The 23,075-nt window shown below is 39.1% G+C and overlaps 1 protein-coding gene across 5 annotated transcripts in view; it reads right to left on the bottom strand.

Moving 5' to 3' along the window:
* Positions 1–23,075, bottom strand: part of LOC149170620 (phosphatidylinositol/phosphatidylcholine transfer protein SFH6-like) — a 148,593-nt gene that overhangs the window by 53,501 nt on the left and 72,017 nt on the right. For all 5 annotated transcript variants that reach the window (XM_089423947.1, XM_089423944.1, XM_089423949.1 and 2 more), the window contains one exon: positions 11,143–11,254. In XM_089423947.1, the coding sequence (XP_089280073.1) occupies positions 11,143–11,254 (112 nt within the window). The remainder of the gene's footprint in view (positions 1–11,142; positions 11,255–23,075) is intronic.

The raw sequence follows: 23,075 nt of genomic DNA, 5'->3' as shown, positions 1-23,075 counted from the left end.
GAGGAAGTTTGATGGCAAGGATCCCGCCACATGGATATTACAGATGGAGCAATTCTTCGATCTCAATAATGTGCAAAACGCACAAAAGGTACGTATGGCAACTGTATATTTAGAACCAAATCAGTTTGTATGGTATCAATGGCTTTGTTCTCGTAAACAATTTATCACTTGGGCAATTTTTACGGAAGAATTGATAGCACATTATGGAGATACAAAAAGCAACACTTTTTTTAGCCAATTGATAAGTCTCAAACAAAAGGGTTCAGTAATGGAGCACATTGAGGAGTTCCAAAAATTGAACATAAGGGTAAAAGATATTCCAGAGGAGCATAGGATTGATGTGTTCATAGGGTCTTTAAAGGATAATATCCAACATGATGTTCGCCTTTGGGAACCTGATTCATTAGAGAAGGCATTCAGGTTAGCAAGAAAAATGGAAAGCAAAATTATGGCAACTAGGAAGCATACCACTCACAACTATAAAGACGGAAGTGTTGTTGCCCCTAGTCTTCCACAACCTACAAGGTTGACACCACAACAATTGGAAGACAAAAGAGCAAAAGGGCTTTGTTACAATTGTGATAGCAAATACACAAAAGGTCATAAGTGTGCTGAGAAGAAATTATTCTACATAGATTGTGAAGAGGAAGAAGAAAAGGAGCAAGAAAGGTCAAAAGAAGAGGATATATTCCAGGAACAAACCCTAGATGAAGAACAAATAAATCCGACCATATCTTGTAATGCATTGGCGAGAATTACCACTCCTCAAACCATCAAGATAGAAGGACAAATCAAGAAGAAAAAGGTAATAGTGTTGATTGATTCAGGAAGCACCCACAATTTTATTCATTGTAGGGTAGCAAAAGAATTGAATTGCTTCCTATATCCAGCACCAGAGTGTCAAGTGATGATTGCAAATGGAGGAACAATAAATTGCTCTGGAAAGTGCCATAATATCAAGCTATCCATGGGAGAATATGTATTGACTAGCCCAATGCTTTCCATTCCAATGGGAGGTGCCGATGTTGTACTAGGAGTCCAATGGCTACAATCCTTGGTTACAATAGCTTTTAATTTTCAAGAACTTTTCATGAAATTTTCTGTGGGAGGAAAGGAAGTTGAATTAAGGGGTATTGCAGGGAAACCAGGAAAGATAATCAGCTCTAATGGCATGACTAAGCTTCTAAAAAAGGAGCAAAGAGGTGTAATTGCACAATTATGTTCGCTAGATGTTTCCACATTGGAATCATCTATTGCTCCAGATCTCCAAAAAGTCCTGGACAATCATTCCAAGGTATTTGAGACTCCCAAAGGTCTCCCACCTATGCGTGATCATGATCATGCTATTCATCTGATTCTAGGAAGTGTTCCTCCAAACATCAGGCCATACAGATATCCCTATGTCCAAAAAAGTGAAATTGAACGTATGGTTGCAGAAATGCTAGAGGCTGGAATAATTCAACCGAGTCAAAGTTCTTTCTCAGCTCCAGTAGTATTGGTGCACAAGAAGGATGGATCATGGCGCATGTGTCCGGATTATAGGGAGCTCAACAAGCTCACTATTAAAGATAAGTTCCCCATTCCTGTCATTGATGAATTACTGGATGAATTGCATGGATCAATTTACTTCACCAAGTTGGATCTTCGTTCGGGATATCATCAAATCAGAATGAAGATTGAAGACATTCCGAAAACGGCATTTAGAACTCATGAGGGTCATTATGAATTTTTGGTCATGCCTTTTGGCCTTACCAATGCACCTTCAACATTTCAAGGTTTGATGAATTCAATTTTCAAACCATTCCTTAGAAAATTTGTGTTAGTATTTTTTGATGATATACTAATCTACAGCAAGTCTTGGAAGAATCATGTTGAACATGTTGACAGGGTGCTACAACTATTGGAGGAGAAACAATTATATGCAAAAAGATCCAAATGTTTCTTTGGAGTCCAGGAGGTGGAATATTTGGGTCATATTGTATCTCATGAAGGAGTTAAGGTAGACCCTAGTAAAATTAAAGCCATTAAGGAATGGAAAATCCCCACATCCATAAAGCATCTGCGAGGATTTCTTGGGTTGACAGGGTATTATCGCAAGTTTGTTAAGAATTATGGGAGAATAGTAGCACCTCTAACAACATTATTGAAGAAAGATTCATTTTCATGGACTCCGGAAGCAACAAAGGCCTTTGAACATCTTAAAGAGGCAATGTGCCAAGCACCGATCTTAGCTACACCGGACTTCACAAAAACCTTTATTGTGGAATGTGATGCTTCAGGAAATGGAATTGGTGCTGTTCTAATGCAAGATGAAAGACCCATTGCTTTTGAAAGTCGTCCAATCAAGGGAAAGTTTTTAAGCAAAGCTATTTATGAGAAGGAAATGTTGGCAATACTCCATGCACTTAATAAATGGCGACCCTACCTAATGGGAAGACACTTCAAGGTAAAAACGGATCATGATAGCCTTAAATACTTTTTAGAACAAAGATTATCCTCTGAAGAGCAACAAAAGTGGGTCACAAAGATGTTGGGTTATGACTTTGAAATCATCTACAAAAAAGGGAAGCAAAATGTGGTGGCAGATGCACTCCCAAGAAAGGATGAGGATGTGGAAGCATTGTTGTGTGCCATTTCTATTATCCAACTAGATTGGATAAACGAAGCAAGGGAGGAATGGAAGAATCACGAAGAAATGTGGGCACTTATTCGAAAGCTACAACAAGATTCCAGTACTTCTGATACATTTAGCTGGCAAAATGATTCGTTATGGTACAAAGATCGCTTATACCTCTGTAAGAATTCCCAGCTAAAACAAAAGATTCTTATGGAATTGCACACTTCTCCCTTAGGAGGGCACTCAGGATTTTTAAAAACTTACCACAGAGTTAAGAAGGAATTTTTTTGGGATGGCCTTAAATCAGATATTCAAAAGTTTGTGGCGGAATGTTTGGTTTGCCAACAAAATAAAGTTGAAACAATTAAGACACCGGGTCTATTACAACTTTTATCCATTCCAAGCCAACGTTGGGAGGAGGTTTCAATGGATTTTATCACAGGTTTACCCAAGTCTGAGGGAAATAGTGTCATCATGGTGGTAGTTGACAGACTTACCAAGTATGCACACTTTTGTGCATTATCACACCCATTGAAAGCAAATACAGTTTCTACTGCATTTATGGAAACAGTTCAAAAGCTACATGGAAACCCAAAGATTATTGTAAGTGACAGATATCCCATTTTCACTGGAAATTTTTGGACAGAATTATTTTCTTGTCTTGGTACTCAGTTAGCTCATAGCTCATCTTATCATCCTCAATCTGATGGGCAAACTGAGATAGTAAACAAATGTTTGGAAGGATATCTTCGTTGCTTTGTATCTGATAAACAGACACAATGGGTCAAATGGTTGCCTCTGGCTGAATGGTGGTATAACACTTCCTTTCATACAGCAACAAAAATGACCCCATTTATGGCACTTTATGGGTATCAACCACCATCCATCACATCATATTTAAGAGAAAATTCTAAGGTTCAGGCAGTGGAACATCACATCGAACATCAACAACAAGTCCTCCAACTCTTAAAGGATAACCTCGTGTTGGCACAAAATAGAATGAAACAACAGGCAGATCAACATCGCAGTGAAAGAAGTTTTGATGTAGGTGATTGGGTATTCCTACGGCTACAACCATATAAGCAAATGTCCCTAAAGCAAGCTAAGAAGGATAATAAACTATCACCAAAGTATTATGGTCCGTACAAGGTGTCGCAAAAGATTGGTACTATGGCATACAAATTGGAGCTTCCTGCAGCTTCTCGATTGCACCCAGTGTTCCATGTTTCATGTCTAAAGAAGGTTATAGGCGACAAGCTCCCAATTCAAACAATATTGCCAGAACTTGACGAGGAAGGAAAAATTATATTGGAACCGGAAGCAGTCACAGAAACAAGAACTCGACAGCTACGAAATCGATCAATTTCAGAATATCTTATCAAGTGGAAGAACTTATCCACTGAAGATTCCACATGGGAGGATGAGAATTTTATGCAGAAGTATCCAGAATTACTCAAGCGTTGAGGACAACACTTTTTTGAAGGAGAGGGGCATGTTGGGTCCCTATAATACTAGTGATTACCCCATTACTATTATAGTTATACCCCTTATTTATATTGTTGTGCCCCTATTACCCCCTTATTGTTATTTCTGTGCCCCATAGAATCCCTCTTTTGTTATTTTTGTGGCTTTATATTATTATTGTTAGGTCGGCTGGATTATATTGTGACTCCTTAGACTCCTATATATAGAAAGGAGGTTTTGTCATTTGAATCATCAAAGGATTGTTCATTTATGTAATATAAAGGAGGTTGCCCCCTCGAAGAGGCTGAATTCTAAGGCGTTGATCTATCTTTTCTATCTTTTCTTGAGCTGGTTTCATAAACTAGCCCTAAAATTAAATGGCAATAGAGTTAGGTTGAAGAAAATTCATTGAGATCACCCCTATATACACCTATGATGGATTTCTTAAGCAAACAGAGTGAAAGGGATGAAGATGTCGGAGACTTAAAAGAAGGCTAGGGTTAGAAGGAAACCCTAGGGAACCCGTGTTTATACAATAAAGGTCAGAGTTTGAGAGAAACCCTATGAGGGTTCTGGAAATGGTAAAGCTTTAGGTTCTACAATATTGGAACCCTAGTGTGATTATGATTAGTGAGAAGCTATTGAGTTATTCAAGTACCTATAATAGATTAAGTGTAACCATAAAGAACAATAAGACAAAGGACACAAGATATAGGCTATCAGCCAAGGCAAAAACCTCTCCAAGCTTGAGAGGAAAACCCGCCAAATTCTTCTTATAGAATCTTCAACTGATGAATTCCAAGACCAAGATTCTTGACCTAATAACCTCTCCAAGACCAAGTCAATGCTAGTCAAACTGATTTCTTGCACTTCTGTTCTCAGCTACTCTGAAATTCAGCCTCTTTACACAACCCTGTAGTTTTCGGCTTGCCTGAAACCACTGCAATTTCACACATGTGAGCTGATTGGAGGAGTTTGTTGAGGTTCCTTCCCTTTGCTTGCCCTAAACACTTCTTCTTGAGATCTCGACTATCAAGAATGCTTGTTTTGTCACCTTTGTCTTGGCTTCTTCAAGGATTGATGTGACCCTACTACAGAAACCCTAACTGCAATCACATGTGTGGGAGGAGAGACCCAAAAACAACACAAAATCCTTCAATCTTCTTCTCCTTATCTTTTTTGCTTGAAGAAGCTATCTTCCTTCCTTTTACGCACTTCTTTCTTCTTTTTGGATGATTCGTTGATGATGTCCCAAGTGAGGCTGAGTCCTCCTTTATATAGTGATATGCTCATGTAAATAAGCTGACTTGTCCTCATGCCTAGGCCAACATCTCCTCCTAGAACAATCTATATCTTCTTTGGAAGGCCGACTTGTTTGAGTACTTGTCACAAGGTCTTTGGAGAGTGTTTTCACGCTTATAATTATTCAAATAAATATGTAACATTCCCTAGAAGGGTCTCTCATACATGACAAAAACTCAATTGACTTTATGACTTAACGACCAATCCTAAGAGCCCACGATGGAAAACTGATCTATATAAAAATAAAATTCCTTGAGCATGAAACCCATGACTCAAGCATGACAAGAATAATTTTATTTTTCTTCTTTACATCAATTACATAAAATCATGATAACACATGTCATTATGAAGATCAAACCTAGTTACATATTTCAACACCAAAGGCAATTGATAGCTTCCTACAATCCTCATTAAAGATAAGTACTTTCAAGACTTATGTTATTTCAGCTCTTGTTTAAATTTATCATTTTAGACTATTGTTTATTCTTCCTGCATGAGTACTTGAATGCTTCTTTCACTAACTTATTGGATGAAGATGAGATCAAGGAAAGCAGATACTTAGGATCATAAGGATGCAGAGTAATGCAAGAAGAGTTAGCTCCAAGAGAGAGTTCGTGTATGATAACGAAGGAGCCACTCTCATAACTAGAGAAGAAAGGCAGTCCTGCCTTATGATCAGGTACACTTTCATTATGTTTATTTGCTTTGCTATTGTTGCTCTTGCTCTTGTTGAAGAATCTAAGGCAAGATGACATTAATGATTCTTCTAACTATGATAACTACTTGTGATGTCTTTTTACTTATTAGGATTATCTTCTTCTTATTATTATTATTATAGTGTGTTCTTCAATCATCAAACAGCTACCAAAACAAGAAGATCAACAAGATACAAGTACACAAGATGTAGGCTCCAAGCCAGGGCAAAACCTCTCCTCTTGAGAGGAAACTCTTCAATCTCTTCTTATAGATTCCTTATTGACAAATACCAAGACCCTTGACCAACATTGAAGCCCTTCCAAGACCAAGATCAGCTTCTCAAGAATGTGCTTGCTTCACTGCTTTCCAAACCCAGCAGAATCTCTTCCGACAACACTACTTCGACCTCCAGCCACAGCTTTTTGGCCCTAACTACAGATCTGCAACTTCAACCCCCTGGCAACAACTGCTACTTCGCACATGTGGACTAGAACTGCTTCTTCTTTGCCTCCAGCTGCCTCACTTGACCTAATTTGTCTTCTAGATCTAGAAGGGGACTTTGTTGGCCCTTCCTTCAGCTCTTTTTCACCAGATCAAACCTCCACAACGAAACCCTAGCCCAACAGCAAAAACCCTAGCAAAAAGCTGCAGAATTTCATCCCTCTTCTTCAAACGTGTGAAGAGAAAGGGAGAGAGAGGAACCCAAAACACTTCTTCTCCTTCTTCTACCTTCTTCGTTGCCCTTTTCTGCTTCTTCCTTCGCATAAGAGAGAGAGGAATGAATGTGTCCAAATGAGGTTGAACTATCCCCTATATATAGTCCAGGGGTACGAATTCCAACATCTAGACCGACTTGACAGGCTGGCAAGCTGACTTGGTCTTTGAAGGCTTAGTAAAATACAAAAAAAAAATATTTTTTCAATTTACAAGATGCCCAATGGGGTCTTCATATTATGACAATGTCCCTATTTGACTTCTTGACCTATGACAATCCTATAAGCACTTTCAATTAGTGCTTGACCTATAAAACAAATTTCTTGGGCAAGAAACACAAGCTTAATAATAATAATCATTTTTCTTTCATTTACAAAATACAAGAATCAAAAGTATATTTCATATTTATGAAGACCGAACCTAGTTACACTTTCTTCAACACTCCCTCTTAACTATGGAGGTATTTGTAATTGGTACATGGTTATTCTCAGTACTGAAGAGATCTCATAAGAAGAGTCGAACTAGTAATCCATCTGTATAGCATCATTATAACCAACATTGTCACATAGCAAGGCCTCGACTAACACCTCTATCTCTCAATAAATCAAAGCACAATGTTGGCGAGACCAATTATTATAGACACCTCCATCATTGTCTCTCAAGGTACATACCCACCCGGGTGTTCACCGAGTATGACCTTCTAGGACTATTCTTATCTTGGGTCCCCAGCACTCAAAGAATATCGGTCCTCTTGCCTACTCTTATCTTGGATGCCCTACCACATCCTCAAGAGTATAGGATGCGAGATAATTACTCAATCCTCCATTCTTTCTTCCAAAATGAAGACAAGAATGATGTGTCTATCTCTCCCTCTCAACTAGGGAAGATATGTCAACCAATCCAAGCTTGTTTCTAAAATACACAAGCTTCTTATTGGGAAGAGATTTTGTCAAAATATCAACAGTTTGATCATCAGTGGGGATATACTCCAGCTTTAGTACACCATCTTGTACCAAATTTCGAATGTAGTGGTACTTATTGTTTATGTGCTTCGTCTTTCCATGAAATACCGGGCCTTCAGACAAGTCATATACAACTGGTATTATCACAATGTATTATGGTAGGGTCCAACGGTCCTGCAAACAAATCTATAACATCTTCCTTAACCAGACCGCTTCCCTGCTCACTTCACAGGCTGCAATGTACTCGGCCTCAGCACTACTTATAGTCAATGTCTCTTGCATTTTGCTCATTCAAAAGACCATGGAGGATCCCAAGCTAAAACATCCTCCTGTGGTGCTTCTTCCATCCTTCTCGCTGCCTCCCCAATCGAAATCAATAAATCCTCCTAGATGAACATCTTTTCCTTTTTCATACTTCAGGCAGTAGTGGGTGGTTCCCTGCAGATATCTTAGTATATGCTTAGCAGTTATCTAATGATCATGTCTAGGCTCCATTTGAAATTGACTAACGACATTTACTGCAAAACATATGTCTGGTCGAGTATTCACCAGATACAACAAAGAGCCAATCAATTGTCTGTACTTAAGCGGATCCACTAGACTAGATTCAAAATTCCTTAACATTTTCAAGTTTGTGATCATCGGAGTTGTCATGGGTTTGCATTCCAGCATATCAAGCCTTTTCAATAGCTCGAACACATACTTCCCTTGTCCAAGGAAGATTTCATTCAATTCCTGCTAGACTTCCAGTCCCAAATAATAATGCAAAAGTCCTAGATCCTTCATATCTAATTCGGCTGTCAACATTTTCTTACACTCTTGAATTCTTTCTTCATTACTCTTGAATTTTTTCTTGGGTTAGGGTTTTGGTTGTTTAGGGTTTGCTCTTATTGTTCAATAATAGAAAAGGCCCTTCAGCTTCATTGTAAGGCAGTTCAAAGGCATGTAGCCGCCACATCTCTTCTAAGAGATAAGCTACCATCGCCCTAGCTGGTGTATTTCCATTTCTGTTTGTAAGCATATTTTAGTATTTTACATTAATGAAGTGAAGTATTATTTCCACTGCATCTCTGTGTTTATGGTTATCTCTGTAATTTGTTGCGTTCCTGTTTAAATCCAGATCACCCTAGTCACCAACACCTAGATAAGAATCTCTACCAACTAAATTTGTTTGATACACCAAAGATTCATTACAAACAAGGCTGACACACCAGCGAGTCGTACTTAGCACCTTCACTTGCATCATGCAGGTGTATAAGATAGTCTTTGTCTTCTCCAAATCAAGCGCCCTTAAGTACTACTAGGGAATGAAACAAAATCCTAGTCTTCTCTCATAATAAACTACAAGATCAACTACTCTTGTTGCTTCTCTAGGGTAAATCCCTAACCCTAGTCTTCCTTTGAATTTCTTCAAGAACACTAACACTCAAGATAGATAACAAATAAGATGAATAAAAAAATATAGATAGAATAGTTCACTTTAGCTCTCACATCTCTAAGAGAAGCATGTGATTACATGAGTGAACAATGATGAATATGATCAAAGGACTCTCTCCACTTTTATCTATATGAAACGTGAGGAAGGCCAAGAATAAGGCCAAGAATAACAAGTGGCACTAGTCCACAACAAGCAACCTAACTACACACTAGAAATCCACATGTAAGGCATTCCAACACTAGGTGACACATGTTAAGCTCTAAGGCATGCACATCCAACAAGCAAGGGTCAAAAGTTGAACACTCCTTAAGAAAAGTCACAACACTCCCCCAAAGGTATCCAATGCTCCAACACTCCTTCTAAGACATGTGTATGTACATGACCACTCATTGACCAAGCATCCTCAAGTCAAGTACATGTCTGCATGCAAGAAACTGAGTGTCCCATGCCATCTAGGGCTCAATGCCCACCTCCATGTTGCCCAACACTCCTCCAAGGTGAGTCATCCTCTCGAGGAAGCAACCAACCTGACCATGTGTGCATTATTTAGAATAGCATGCCTTTCCAGAGCAGAAACAAGCAAGAAACAACCTTGAAATTCAACCAAATTAGAAAATGGCACAAAGAAGTTCCATGGGGTTTTCTAGGGATCATGGCTTTTGAAATGTTTCTAATACTGAAAATTTGGGTGAAGGTGGTTGGTTTTCAAGTTGAATCCAAGTATTGGGACAAGTCTAAGTTGAATCTGGGTTTAAGGGCTCGCAAACACACATCTGATTCCAAGTCACACAACTTAGAACAAACCTTAACTGGTCAAAGTAATAACGGGTCATGTGTGTGGATTAAACCTTTAATTTATACCTTAGACAACTTTTGTTCTTGTAACATGTCAATAGGTGAAAAATATGCACATTTTCTTCTGGAACTTATCATAGGGATCACTGCCCTATTTTAAGCTGAAATGCATATATCAAAAGTGTATGATGTGTAATTATATTCAGCTAAATGTTTAAACAAAACTACACCTACATATTTGTCATAGATTCATCCATGTATCTTGGCCTTCTTGCAGAAAAATAATCTCTTGCTTGTGGGATCTTTTAAATTCAAGCAAAAAAGGAATGCTACTGGTTCAAGAACATATTTGTACATAACTTTTTGTATACATCAGTACCTTGCACAAAAATGTGGGTTGACTATTTCCAAAATGTTCACACTTCAAATGTTACTAAGATAATCCTTCTAAAGATTTGTCATTGCCATTCATATTAAATTTTGTCAATATTTACAATAATAATTGAAGCCTCTTTAGCTCATGTTTGCAAATCCAATTTTTGTCTTCATACTGCAACCAAATCTAATGCAAAATGTAAAAGAATTGCTAGACCTCATCCAAATTCAAAGGTGAACAATCTCCTGCTAAATTCAAAATTTTCAACTACATATGGTCTGATGGGATTAAAACCATGGATTTTGACAAATGGTTGTTGCTATAGGAACCACCAAAGGATAACATAAATAAATAAACAACATATGACTAGTCTATAATGATGAGTTAAAAATCTATCCCCTTGGATCCATAAACATGGTGACAGAAAAACTCAATGAAGCAAATATCGTAGATTCATATCAATGCAAAACTTGATAATTATTAAGACTAACATCAACTGCTTAAAGCTCAAAGTCCCTAGTAACAACAACTTGTGAACAAAAGTATTCAATCTTTGGAGTGATGTAAAGGTTACTAAAAACAGATTAGCAGAATAACATGGTTCCCAATATTTTTTAAGTGTTGAATAACATAGTTCCCTAGTAATAACTTGTTTCCAAAAGTATTCAACATTTCAAGAGATTAAAAGCTTACAACAAATTAATTAATTAACAATAGATCACACAATTCAAGTAATCTTTCAATTAAAAGGAGAACCATAAACAAAGACATAATATACCTTTAGAATATGGTGCTTTGCGCCCAAATTCCTTCCCTTTCCAACCTCCATCAACAGCCTTGTCAACTAATGGACCAACATCATCATTCCCAGAATATCCAGTTATCTTGCCCTATAAAGATGAATAAATGATGAGATATTGTAGTTAGTAGAATTCACAATTGCACACATTAAGGTTTGTGTATACAGTATGATACACTACGATTCAAAATTCAAATATATGGGTGCACTTTCAAAATGATAAGTGTTAACTTATGAGGAACCAAAAGATTAAAAAAATCTCATGCATATATTTTCGGATATAAACATGGAAAAAAAACTTCAATGTTTGAAAAAAACTTGTTGTTAAGCTATAAAAAGCTTTGGTACAACTTTAGCATCAAGCCATAGTAATCCTAATGTTTGAAATTAGCATGCTCTCAAATAGAATTTCTTTGAATAAAAGGTGAAAATAACTGATAAAGAAAAAATAGCAAAATTAGACACAGGATTTAGAAATGCATCCTCCTGTTGTATCCAAACTAACCGCTTTAACAATAATAATAAAAATACTTTTTTCATTCAAGATTCTCCAACAAGCGTAGCAATTGTGAGACAAAGGAAGTTTAGGAAGTACTACGTGTACTGAAAGCTTTGTCAATCCAGAAGCTGGGTATGGGATGCAAGTCTCAAAGTTGATGCGATAGCATACTCTCTCACTCTGATAATAACATCACTTAGAGGTGCCCATGTGCTTTGTGGATCGTTTCCTTATGATATCTTTCTTAATTGTAAGCTCACCAGAAGTCAAAGCAACATATCCCTTGTTAAAGATTTTGATCCACATTGGTATAACTTGTGTTAAAATGTCAAGTAAAAAGCCAAAACAGAGAGTGATGTGAGTATAATAATCCAAAATCAGCAACCATTGAAAGGCGGAGGTGTTTAAATAAGAACTGCATGCAGCAAATGTTAATTCGGCAGCTCAGGGATAAATTCCCTTCATTGGATCATATCCTTCATTCAAAGAGGCCTAAAATTGCCCCTGGAAGCACTCAATTCGGTTAAGAAAAAATGTGCTTTCCATGAGAAAACCCACAATGGCACAAAAGTCAAGGTCGGCCTAAAGACTGATTAGCCCTCCTCCAACGCATATAAATACATGTCACATCAACCTCATTTGGACACACAACATCAAGCATCTCTTTCTTCTCCCATTGGTTCATACAATCTGAAAATTGCAGGGTTCCTTTCACACGTGCGAAGAAGAAGTATCTTTCTGTTGACCGAAGTTTGACTTTCTGCTTGGGCTGATCTGACCTGCATTGACCAAGATAATTTTGACTTGTGTGGACATGTTTTGGACCTGTCTTTGAAGGACAAGTTGACTGGCACACTAACCAAGAATTTCCAAGCATGTTGACTTGCATTGACCGCCGACTTCGACCTGCGTTGACTGCAGAACAGCTGAAGATTTGACCACCAATTTGTCTCTCTTTTTTGACTGAGTTTTGTTGACTGTCTTGGGCTGGATTTGAACAGCACTGGAGGCCGTGCACATTGACCTTTGACCGAGCTCTTGGAGGACAGTTTGCCTGCTGATTTGTTGACTGGTTAGGGTACATTTTGACTTTTGTTGACTTGCATAGAACTGCAGACTATGACAGTTGACCCGATTTGACTATTGGCTCATCTTCTTGGATTTTGGTTAGTTGTTTTGTCGCTGAACACTTTATGACAATCTAATAAGAAGAAGAATTTGAAAGGGTTTTCCCCCTTGTGGGGTTTTTCATGGTCTTTGACCAATCTTGGTGTCTCTTGTCATTACTTCTGATTGTCTCTTATTGTTCATTGCATTTACTGTTCAATCTACAATTGCTATTGTTTACTGGTAGATTGAATTGATTGCAAATTGAAGTTACGAAATGGGCTAAAGTGATTGTAACAGCATAGAACAATGGAAAATTAACATGGTATCAGAGCTAAGGTGAAGACTCAAGAGAAAACCACAAGGAGACAAGAGACAAGATTAATCATATTTGAAGGAAGCTAAAGGAGCCTATTTGATTTTGACAAGATGGCTACCTCTTTCTTCAAAGACAATCAGAGGCTAGAAGACTCATCAAACTTTGTTGCATGGAAGATCAGGTTAGAAGTTATATTGGATGACAATGATGTTTTGGAACATGTGCAAGGGAAGATTCCTGAGCCTCCTGAGAAATCTCCTGCTGCCACCAAGTCCAAGTATAAGAAAGGTGAGATCAAGGCTAAAAAAATTATTACTGATGGTTTGCAAGATCATTTACCTGTTTATGTTGGCAACTTGAAGATGTCCAAGGACATTTTTGATAAGTCGGTTGGGATGTATCAAGTAAAGAACTTGAATCACATCATCCCATTGAAGAATAAGCTCACAGAAATGAATATGAACAAGGGAGAATTCGTGCAGTCCAATGTAATGAGGGTATCCCAATTAAGGGATCAATTGCAAACTTCTGGTGAGCCCATATCTGACAAGGAATTGGTGATGGTCACTTTACAAGGTCTTCCTCCAACTTGGGAAACCTTCATCACTACTATTAGCAACAATAATCAATATACTACATTTGATGAGCTGGTGGGAAAATGCGCTCAAGAAGAATCTAGGATGATCTCATGATGAAGGATTCAAAAGCAAGAAGAAGGAGAGCCATTAGCATTTGTGACTCAAGATAAGAAGAAGAAGGAGAGCCATTAGCATTTGTGACTCAAGATAAGAAAAGGAAAGGTAGAAGAGGTCCATCTAATTCAAGGAAGTCTGCCCCAGCACCCAGGGACTCCAATAGAAGAAAAAAAAAGAGACAAGGATATGTCAAAGATTGAGTGTTATAATTGTCACAAGTTTGGCCACTATGTTCAAGATTGCCGAGAAAGATTGGCTGCTCCAAGGTCAAGATACAACAACAATCGTGGCTTCAACAATAGCAAGTTCAATAATATAAGAAGAGATGATCGAAGAGGAAGAGGTGATGGAAGAAGAAGAGATGCTCCAGGTGACCGTGAAGAAAGTTATCGTCCTCAAAAGAAGTCAAGAAATTCCAGGGAAAGTAATGCAGCTACTAGTCAATCTGAATATATTCTTATTTCTGCCCTTTCTAGTTCTTCTCCATCGGATTCGTATGATAGTTGGTTGGTAGATAGTGGGGCTTCTAGACACTTCTTCGGGTATAAGGAAGTCCTCTCAAATTTGGTTGAGAGGGAGACAAGTTTGAAGATCATTCTTGGAGATAATTCTTCATATCCTGTGAAGGGCTTTGGATCTGTCAAATTTGATTTGGACTCTGGGGAATCTGTTCTTCTTCATGAAGTAATGTATGTTCCAGAACTAAAGAAGAACTTGGTATCTATTTCTGCCTTGGAAGACAAAGGGATGAGAGTAGCCTTCATAAAAGGAAAAGTCTTCACCTAGCCGACAGAATCATGTATGATGGATGCTTTTACTTTGGGATCTAGAGTTGAAGGACTCTATAGAGTCAATGGAAGACCATTGCAAGCAATGGTCCACGACACCAATCATCAAAGTGAGCTATGGCACCGAAGATTGGCACATCTACATTATGAAGCTCTACCAAAATTGAAGAAGTTAGTCTTTGGGATTCTTGATGTTCAAGCTAGACACAATGGAGTATGTCCAGGATGTGCCAGTGGAAAGAAGACAAGGGGACCATTCCCCTCTAGCAAGAACAAGACTAATGACATTCTCCAACTCATTCATTCTGACCTATGTGGACCCATGCTTATGCATTCTCTTGGTGGCCATCTCTACTACATAACCTTTATTGATGATTTCTCAAGGAAGATATGGATATACTATTTGAAGCATAAGGATGAGGCTTTTGATATGTTCAAGGACTTCAAGGCATTGATCAAAAATCAAACAAGGAAGAAAATCAAGGCCTTCAAGTCTAACAATGGTGGAGAGTATATGTCAAATGTGTTTGTTGACTTTTGCAAGCAAGCCAAAATCAAGAAGGAAACTATTTGTGCATTATAATCCCGAACAAAATATAGAGGTTGAAAGAAAGAACATGTCCATTGTGGAAGTTACCCGAGCTAGGCTCCATGATCAAAAGTTGTTGAACTTCCTTTGGGGAGAGGCAACAAATACAACAGTATATGTTCAAAACAGGGTTCCTCATCAAGCTTTGGACAAAAACACACTCGAAGAAGTATTCACAGGTAAGAAACCCAACATTGGGCATCTCAAGATATTTGGCTACCCTGGATATTTCCATGTGTCGGAGGACAAAGAGGAACAAGCTGGAAGCCACTGAAAGGAAAGGTACGTTTGTAAGGTATTGTGAAAATTATAAAGCATTTAGAATATATATATATATGGTCAAAGGAAAGGAAGATTGAGTTTAGTAGGGATGTAACCTTCGATGAAGATGTTTCCCTTGGAAAAGCAATCGACCTCCCTCTGCCTCCTCCTAAGAAGAAAGATGATGATATGCACCTACTAGAAGGTCTTTCCAACCGGAATCTCAGAAGGACATTGTTGATGATCCCATGGAGCCCATGGATCCTTTGGCCCCTACTCCAAGTGATCCACCTACCAGGAAGATACCAGTATGGCTTCGAGATACATTGTAGGAAGTTGATAATCATATTACCACCATAGGGACTTTTAGAGAAAGTAAGTGTTAATTTTGGGTAGCATCGGATGTGCTCTAGCCTTGAAATTTGGTGGAGAGTCTAAGGCACATGAGATCTCCAAGACCCAGAAATCGTTTGGAGAAATTCCACCCAGATAAGGAGTTATTTAAAATAATTGATATTTTTAATAGGTTCCTAAGTCTAAACTTAGGAAAATAAAAATATTAATGGGTATTAATAAGGATAAGGGTGAGAAGCTTCTAAGAGACAAGGATCAAGTCTGTTTTAATCTTAGCCGTTGATTAGAGACTCAATCTCAGTCATTGATTCATCAACAGGAAAAGTATAAGAGAAGAATTGAGGATCATTTGGAGACACACTGGCAAATACTTAGTATCCCAAGGAAAATCGAATCTCAAAGAGAAGGAGATCGATTTCAAAGGGAGAGTTGTAGGGTGGTGGAAGAGGAGGGCATCAGCAGCAGTCAGTGACTGAGGAGGAGGTGACGCAGGGGCATTGAGAGATAGTGCAGAGGGAGATGAAGTCCAGGGGAGATGCAACTCTCACGCAGGTTGACACAGAAGCACGCAGAGTGTCCAGAGGTGATGCTAAAGTGGGAGAAGGGTCTCCATGGTGTCAGAAAGTTTCCAAGGGAAAGTATCAGGTGTTTTCCCTCGGTTTCTATGTAAAATCATTCCTTGTAAAGCAATTGTTGCTAACAATTAATAAAATCCTCATCTGTTGCACCAGTTTCCCCACATTCAGTTTTTTGCGGGGAAAATTGTCCAAAAACAACTGTCTTGATGTGATTGGTTCTTGTGCATGTATTTTTCTATGTAATTATGTGATAATTGCAGTAGAATTTATTTTAATGTTTGTTGAAGGGATTTCGTAAATAACTTATTGTGAAGAATAAGTAGGTGAAATATATCAGTTGTTCTAGTAGAATTTTAGGTTAGAAATTTTCACATGGTATCAGAGCATAGATTCGGCAACAGGAGAGAAGAATCGACTATGGGTCAGGAGCATGATGCAAAGGCATCAAATTGAAGGGACTCACACAGATTTCCAAAAGAAAGCACGAGGGACATGGATCATGATTATTCTATGTTAGCTTCCAAAGTGGAAGAAGAAGTTGCTTGCCTAGCAATCTCTGCCTCCTCTAAGGTTTGGTGTATAGATAGCGGAGCTTTTTGGCATATCACGGGAATTCAAGAATGTTTTTCAGATTATCAGGAAGAAAGAATGAATTTTCAGATCACCATGGGAAATAAGGCAAAGTGTACCCCCATAAGAAGAGGTACTGTAGTCTTTCAAGCGGAAGTAGGAGAGCACCTTCGGGCAACTAATGTGCTGCATGTGCCAGGATTGAGGATGAACTTACTCTCCGTATCTCAACTTCAAAACAAGGGCTATGACGTTTTCTTCATTAAGGAGAAAGTATAAGTCAAACACCTGAGTTGGAAAAGGAAGGCCCAAATTGGAATCAGAACTAACAGGTTGTATAGATTACAGCTAGAATCTTCCATGGCACTAATAGGCAGCAATGGAGATAAAGATTTGAATGAACTATGGCACAAGAGGATGGGACACTTACACCATGGGACTCTGAGAATTCTCAGGAAAACAGTATCAGGGGTGCCAAAATTAAGTACCAAAAGGGATGATGTTTGTAGAGGGTGCGCTCTAGGCAAGTATGCCAAAGCATTGTTTTCCAGAAGTAACAATAGAGCTCAGAGTGTTCTAGGATTGATACACTCAAACATCTGTGGACCTATGTCTACAAAAGCTCTTCGTGGTGCCGAATACTTCATCACCTTCATCGATGACCATTCCAGAAAGACGTGGATCTACTTTTTGAAAACCAAGGATGAGGTTTTTGGTCGATTCAAAGAGTTCAAGGCTCTAGTAGAGAATCTGACAACAAAGAAGATAAAAAGTGTTGCGCTCAGACAATGGTGGAGAGTACATTGACAAAGACTTCACTGATTTTTGCGCTAAGGAGGGCATCAGAAGAGAGTGGACAGCTCCCTACAATCAGAAGCAGAATGGAGTAGAAGAAGGGAAAAACAAGACTATTGTGAAAGCAACAAGCGCAATGTTGTATGATCAGGATATGCCCAAATCCCTGTGGACAGAAGCATGCAGCACGGCAGTTTATGTCCAAAACAGGACTCCACACATGGCATTGGGCAAAATCACTCCGGAAAGGGTCTTCACCAGGAAGACACCTGAAGTTTATCATTTCAAGATATTTGGGAGTTTGGCGTATTCCAGAAAGAGGTGGATCTACTTTCTGAAAACCAAGGATGAGGTTTTTGGTCGATTCAAAGAGTTCAAGGCTCTAGTAAAGAATCTGACAGGAAAGAAGATAAAAGTGTTGGGCTCAGAAAATTGGTGGAGAGTATGTTGACAAAGACTTCACCGCTTTTTGCACTAAGGAAGGCAGCAGAAGAGAGTGGACATCTCCCTACAATCCAGAGCAGAATGGAGTAGCAGAAAGGAAAAACAGGACTATTGTGGAAGCAGCAAGGGAAATGTTGTATGATCAGGATATGCCCAAATTCCTGTGGGCAGAAGCATGCAGCACGGCAGTTTATGTCCAGAACAGGACTCCACACAGGGCATTGGGCAAAATCACTCCGGAAAGGGTCTTCACCGGGAAGACACCTGAAGTCAGTCATTTTAGGATATTTGGGAGTTTGGCATATTGTCGTATACCCGAAGAAAAGAGAAAGAAATTAGATCAAACTGCTGAGAAAGGATATCTTGTGGGATATAGTGAGAATGCTAAGGCATATAGAGTCTATCTTCCAAGGAGTACGAAGGTAGTAGTTCGGCGGGATGTAAAGTTCATGGACGACAAAGCTTTCAAAAAATCCCGAGAAATGCCTTCCAAGGAGCAGTAAAAAGACGATCCATTGGTCCAACCACTTTGATCGGCAAAAACTAGTACTAGCAATTCTCCTAAAGGCAAAGCTTCAGAACAGGAGGAAACTCAGGAAGACGAAGAGTTGATAGATGTACCCACTACTAGTGGAAGAACGAGTCGGGAACTCTGACAAATTCTACGGGGTGCATAGGACTTCATTGATGCACTCGGGAATGATAAAAGGGAGTGAAGACAGCCAAACAGATATCAGGCCCTAGTAGCTCAGGTTCGGGAACCCTCTAATTTTCAGGAGGTCATTCAGCATCAAGTATGGGTAGATGCTATGGTGGAGGAATACAGTTCTATAATTGTCAATGATGTCTGGGAAGTGGTACCTAGGCCTCAGGACAGGTCAGTGGTAGGCTCGAGATGTATCTACAAAGTCAAATATGTTGCAGACGGTAGTGTGGAGAAATACAAAGCCAAGTTTGTGGCTAAGGGATATGCTCAGAAGGAAGGGATAGACTACGAAGAAACCTTCGCCCCAATAGCCAAGTATCTTTCTATTAGAACCGTGATATCCCTTGCAGCACAGATGGGGTGGGAGATTCACCAGATGGATGTCAAGACGAAATTCTTGAACAGTGTGATAGAAGAAGAAGTATACATTGAACAGCCAGAGCGTTTTGAGAGACATGAGAAGAAATATCATGTATGCAGATTAAAGAAAGCCTTGTATGGGCTTAAACAGGCACCTAGAGCATGGTATGATCGAATTGATGGCTACTTGCAAAAGATGTGGTTCGTCAAGAGTGACGCAGATCCTAATCTCTAATATCTTGTCGTAGAGAATGAGCCTCTAATCCTGGTGTTATATGTGGATGATCTTTCCATGACAGGATCATCCAGGCTCATCAAAGACTGCAAGAAGAACCTAGCCACAGAATTCAACATGAAGGATTTGGGACAACTGCATTATTTTATGTGTTGGATGTTTGGTAGCAGAAGGGTGAGATCTTCCTTGGACAAGGGAGATATGCTACAAGGATCTTGAAGAGAATTAGGATGCAGCACTGTAGACCTATGGCTACTCCAATGATCACCAACTGGAAGAAGATTGACGCATCAAAAAATAAAGACGTTGATCCTACCTCGTACAGGAAGCTCATAAGGTCCCTGATGTATCTGGTCGATACCAGGCCAGGCATTTGTTACACTGTCAACACCCTCAGTCAGTTCATGATGGAACCCAAGAGGGCGCAATGGGCAGCAGCCAAACATGTTCGCAGGTATATACAAGGAACAGTCAACCATGGACTATTGTACACCCAAGGCAATGACATCAAGCTGAAGTGGATTCACTGACGCAGATTGGGTTGGAAGTTCAGTAGATCGGAAAAGTAAAATAGGGTACTGTTTCAACATTGGATTAGGAATGACCTCCTGGTCTAGTAGGAAACAGAAATTCGTGGCTCTGAGCTCAGCTGAAGCAGAATATATGGCAGCTAGCACAACTTCGTGTGAAGCCATATGGCTTAGGAAATTGCTTGTGAATCTATTCAAGAGAAGGATGGAAGCGACAAGGATTTTTTGTGATAATCAAAATTGCGTCAAGCACTCTGAGAATCCAGTATTTCATGATTGGTCGAAGCACATTGATATTAGGTGTCACTTTGTCAGACACTGTGTCCAACGAGGGGCAGTACAGTTGAGGTACACTCCTACAGGAGAACAGGTGGCAGACATCCTCACCAAGGCTCTAGGAAGAACAAAGTTTGTTTATTTCAGGGAGAAGATGGGGATGGTGAAGAATCCATTTCAGTAACCGAAATGGATAAGTATCGGGTGTTGCAGTGCAACAATTAGCAATGGCAGTGCTATGGGCAGCATGTTGAGAGGGAGTTGTAGTACACATGTGAAGAGCTAAGAGGGAGTGTTGAGAGACAACGTAGAGGGAAACGCAGTCCAGGGGAGCCGCAGCTCTCACGCAGGCTGACCCAAAGGGACACAGAGCCACGCAGGCTGACGCAAAGGTGACGCTGAAGTGGGAGAAGGGTCTCCAGGGTGTCAGAAAGTTTCCAAGGGAAAGTCTAAGGTGTTTCCCCTCAGTTTCTCTGTAAAATCATTCCTTGTAAAGCGATTGTTGCTAAAGATTAATAAAACCCTCATCTACTGCACCAATTTTCCCATATTGGGATTTTTCCGGGGACAATTGTCCAAAAAAAACTGTGTTGATGTGATTGGTTCTTGAGCACTTATTTTTCTTTGTGTAATTATGTGATAACAGCAGTAGAAGTTATTTTAATTTTGCTGAAGGGATTTCGTAAATAACTTATTGTGAAGAATAAGTATGTGAAATAAATCAGCTGATGCAGCAGAATTTTGAGTTAGAAATTTTCACAGTAAGAAGCCATGTCAGTGTCAGGGATACGTTGCAGCCATGAGTACGATCATTCAGGCTGAGCCTTCCACCTTTGAAGTGCTAAAGAATGTAACTAGGTTCGGTCTTCATATTTATATTTGAGTCGAAGCATGAAAAAAAAGAAGTATTATTATTACAATGACTTAATAAATAATGGGTTTCATGCTTGGGTCATCATTTTATAGGTCAAAGTCTCCATTGTGGACTTCTACGTCTTATACTGAGCAATTAGAGTCATTTCCCATTTAATAAGACCCTTCTTGAGCTTTTGTATCATGTAAAAAGAATTATTATTGAGTGAAAAATGTAATTAGTCGCCTTCACACCAAGTCGACCCTAGCTTGATGAAGTCGGCCTACAAGAGGACAATTCGACCCACAAAGAGGCTATATATACAAGAGCAGTTTGATCTATTTGGCCATCAACTCAACAAGTTCAATATACAACAAGGAAATGCAGAAAAAGTGTGAAGTTCAAGGGAAAGAAGGAAGAAGTGCAAGTCGAAGTTTTTGGGCCATCTCTCGGGCTTTTATGCGAAGTTACTAAGCTATTTGCTGGATCGAAGTTCTGTTGTTGGGAGGGTCAAAATTCTAAAAGTGTTGGGTTGAAGATTCTACTGCTGGAAGATCGAGATTCTGGATTTGCTCAAGCGAAGTGTTGTTGCTGCAAGGTTGAAGATCTAGATCAAAGTTGCTGGAAGGAAGGGTTGACTTGGTAGTTGGAGGAGGTTTATGTCTAGATAGGGGTTTTGCCCTTGCAGAGTGCCTACATCTTGTGTCTCTTGTTCTTGTGATCTTCATACACACATAATTTGGTAATTGCTTGATGAAAGATAATATAATAAAGATATAAAAGAGACCAACATAATTCACAAGTAATTATCAAGAAAGAGAAATCTAACCCTAATACTACTAGCATTGATTTCTTAACATGGTATCAGCACTAAGATCAAGGAAGATTGGAGATCACTCTATTAGCTTGAAAGAAAGGACTACTCCCTCTATGATAAGATACTTGAAAATGGATTTCAATATTGCAGGAAGATGGATCAAAAGAATCATCTATAACTTATTCAACAAGGTCAAAAGCAAAGGGTTTTGCCTGTACTCGCAGGTTCACTCAATGATGACAATGCTTGGATTATTGATCGTGGAGCATCAAGACACATGACAAGAGATAGCAAACAACCTCACACTCTATCAAAGGAACAATCTTCTCATGCAGTGGAATTAAGAGACAACAAATAGCTATGATGTGAAAAGCCTGGGATCAACTTCTTTGAAGTTGTACAATGGAGCCAAACTACATCTCAACAATATACTCTATGTTTCAGGTTTGAAAAAGAATTTACTTTCAATTTCTTGCTTAGAAGATAAAGGTGATAGAGTTGCTTTTAGATGGAAAGATTTTGGCTTGGGGTAAAGATTCAAGCATTGATAAAGCTAGGGTTATTGGAATTCGTGAAAGAAGTCTATATAGAGCATAGTTTTAAAATTCGGCCGATTCGAAACGGAAACGGCCGAGTTGATCCGTTTCATTGCCCAGAAATGTGACTCGGTCGAGGAAACGGTTCAGTAGGCCGAGTCAGCCATGACTCGGCCGGTTCAGTAGGCCGAGTCATGGCTGACTCGACCAACTCGGCCGTTTTCGTATTGACTCGGCCGAGTCATAACCAGTGGCCTGTAATCCCATCAAAACAACAATTTGACATTTTTTTAATGAAATTTTGAAGTGTTTGCTGATTGGTTTGGACTCCAATGTGTTTTATGAATTAGTTAAATGTTATTTGGAGTCCATTTCCCCCTCCCAAACCCTATTTAACACACTCAAATGCTCTCTACTATTGATAAGCTATTCAAATTTCAGGGTAATGTTAAATTCTTAAAGTAAAAGTGACATTCTCTTTAATCTTCATTTTCATCCTTTTACTTAAATTTTTAACATTACCATGAAATGACTCAGGATGTTTGAGAGTGGTTTCGGCCTCATTGGATTTCATATGGAGAAAGTAGAATTTTAGATTTC

This window comes from Pinus tabuliformis, chromosome 4_2, assembly GCF_031772625.1.
Source record: "Pinus tabuliformis cultivar Carrire ecotype Pingquan chromosome 4_2, CPIR1, whole genome shotgun sequence".
NCBI lineage: Eukaryota > Viridiplantae > Streptophyta > Pinopsida > Pinales > Pinaceae > Pinus > Pinus tabuliformis.
The sequence above is the reverse complement of the archived record's forward strand: the minus strand, read 5'-3'. Positions and strand labels throughout refer to the sequence as shown.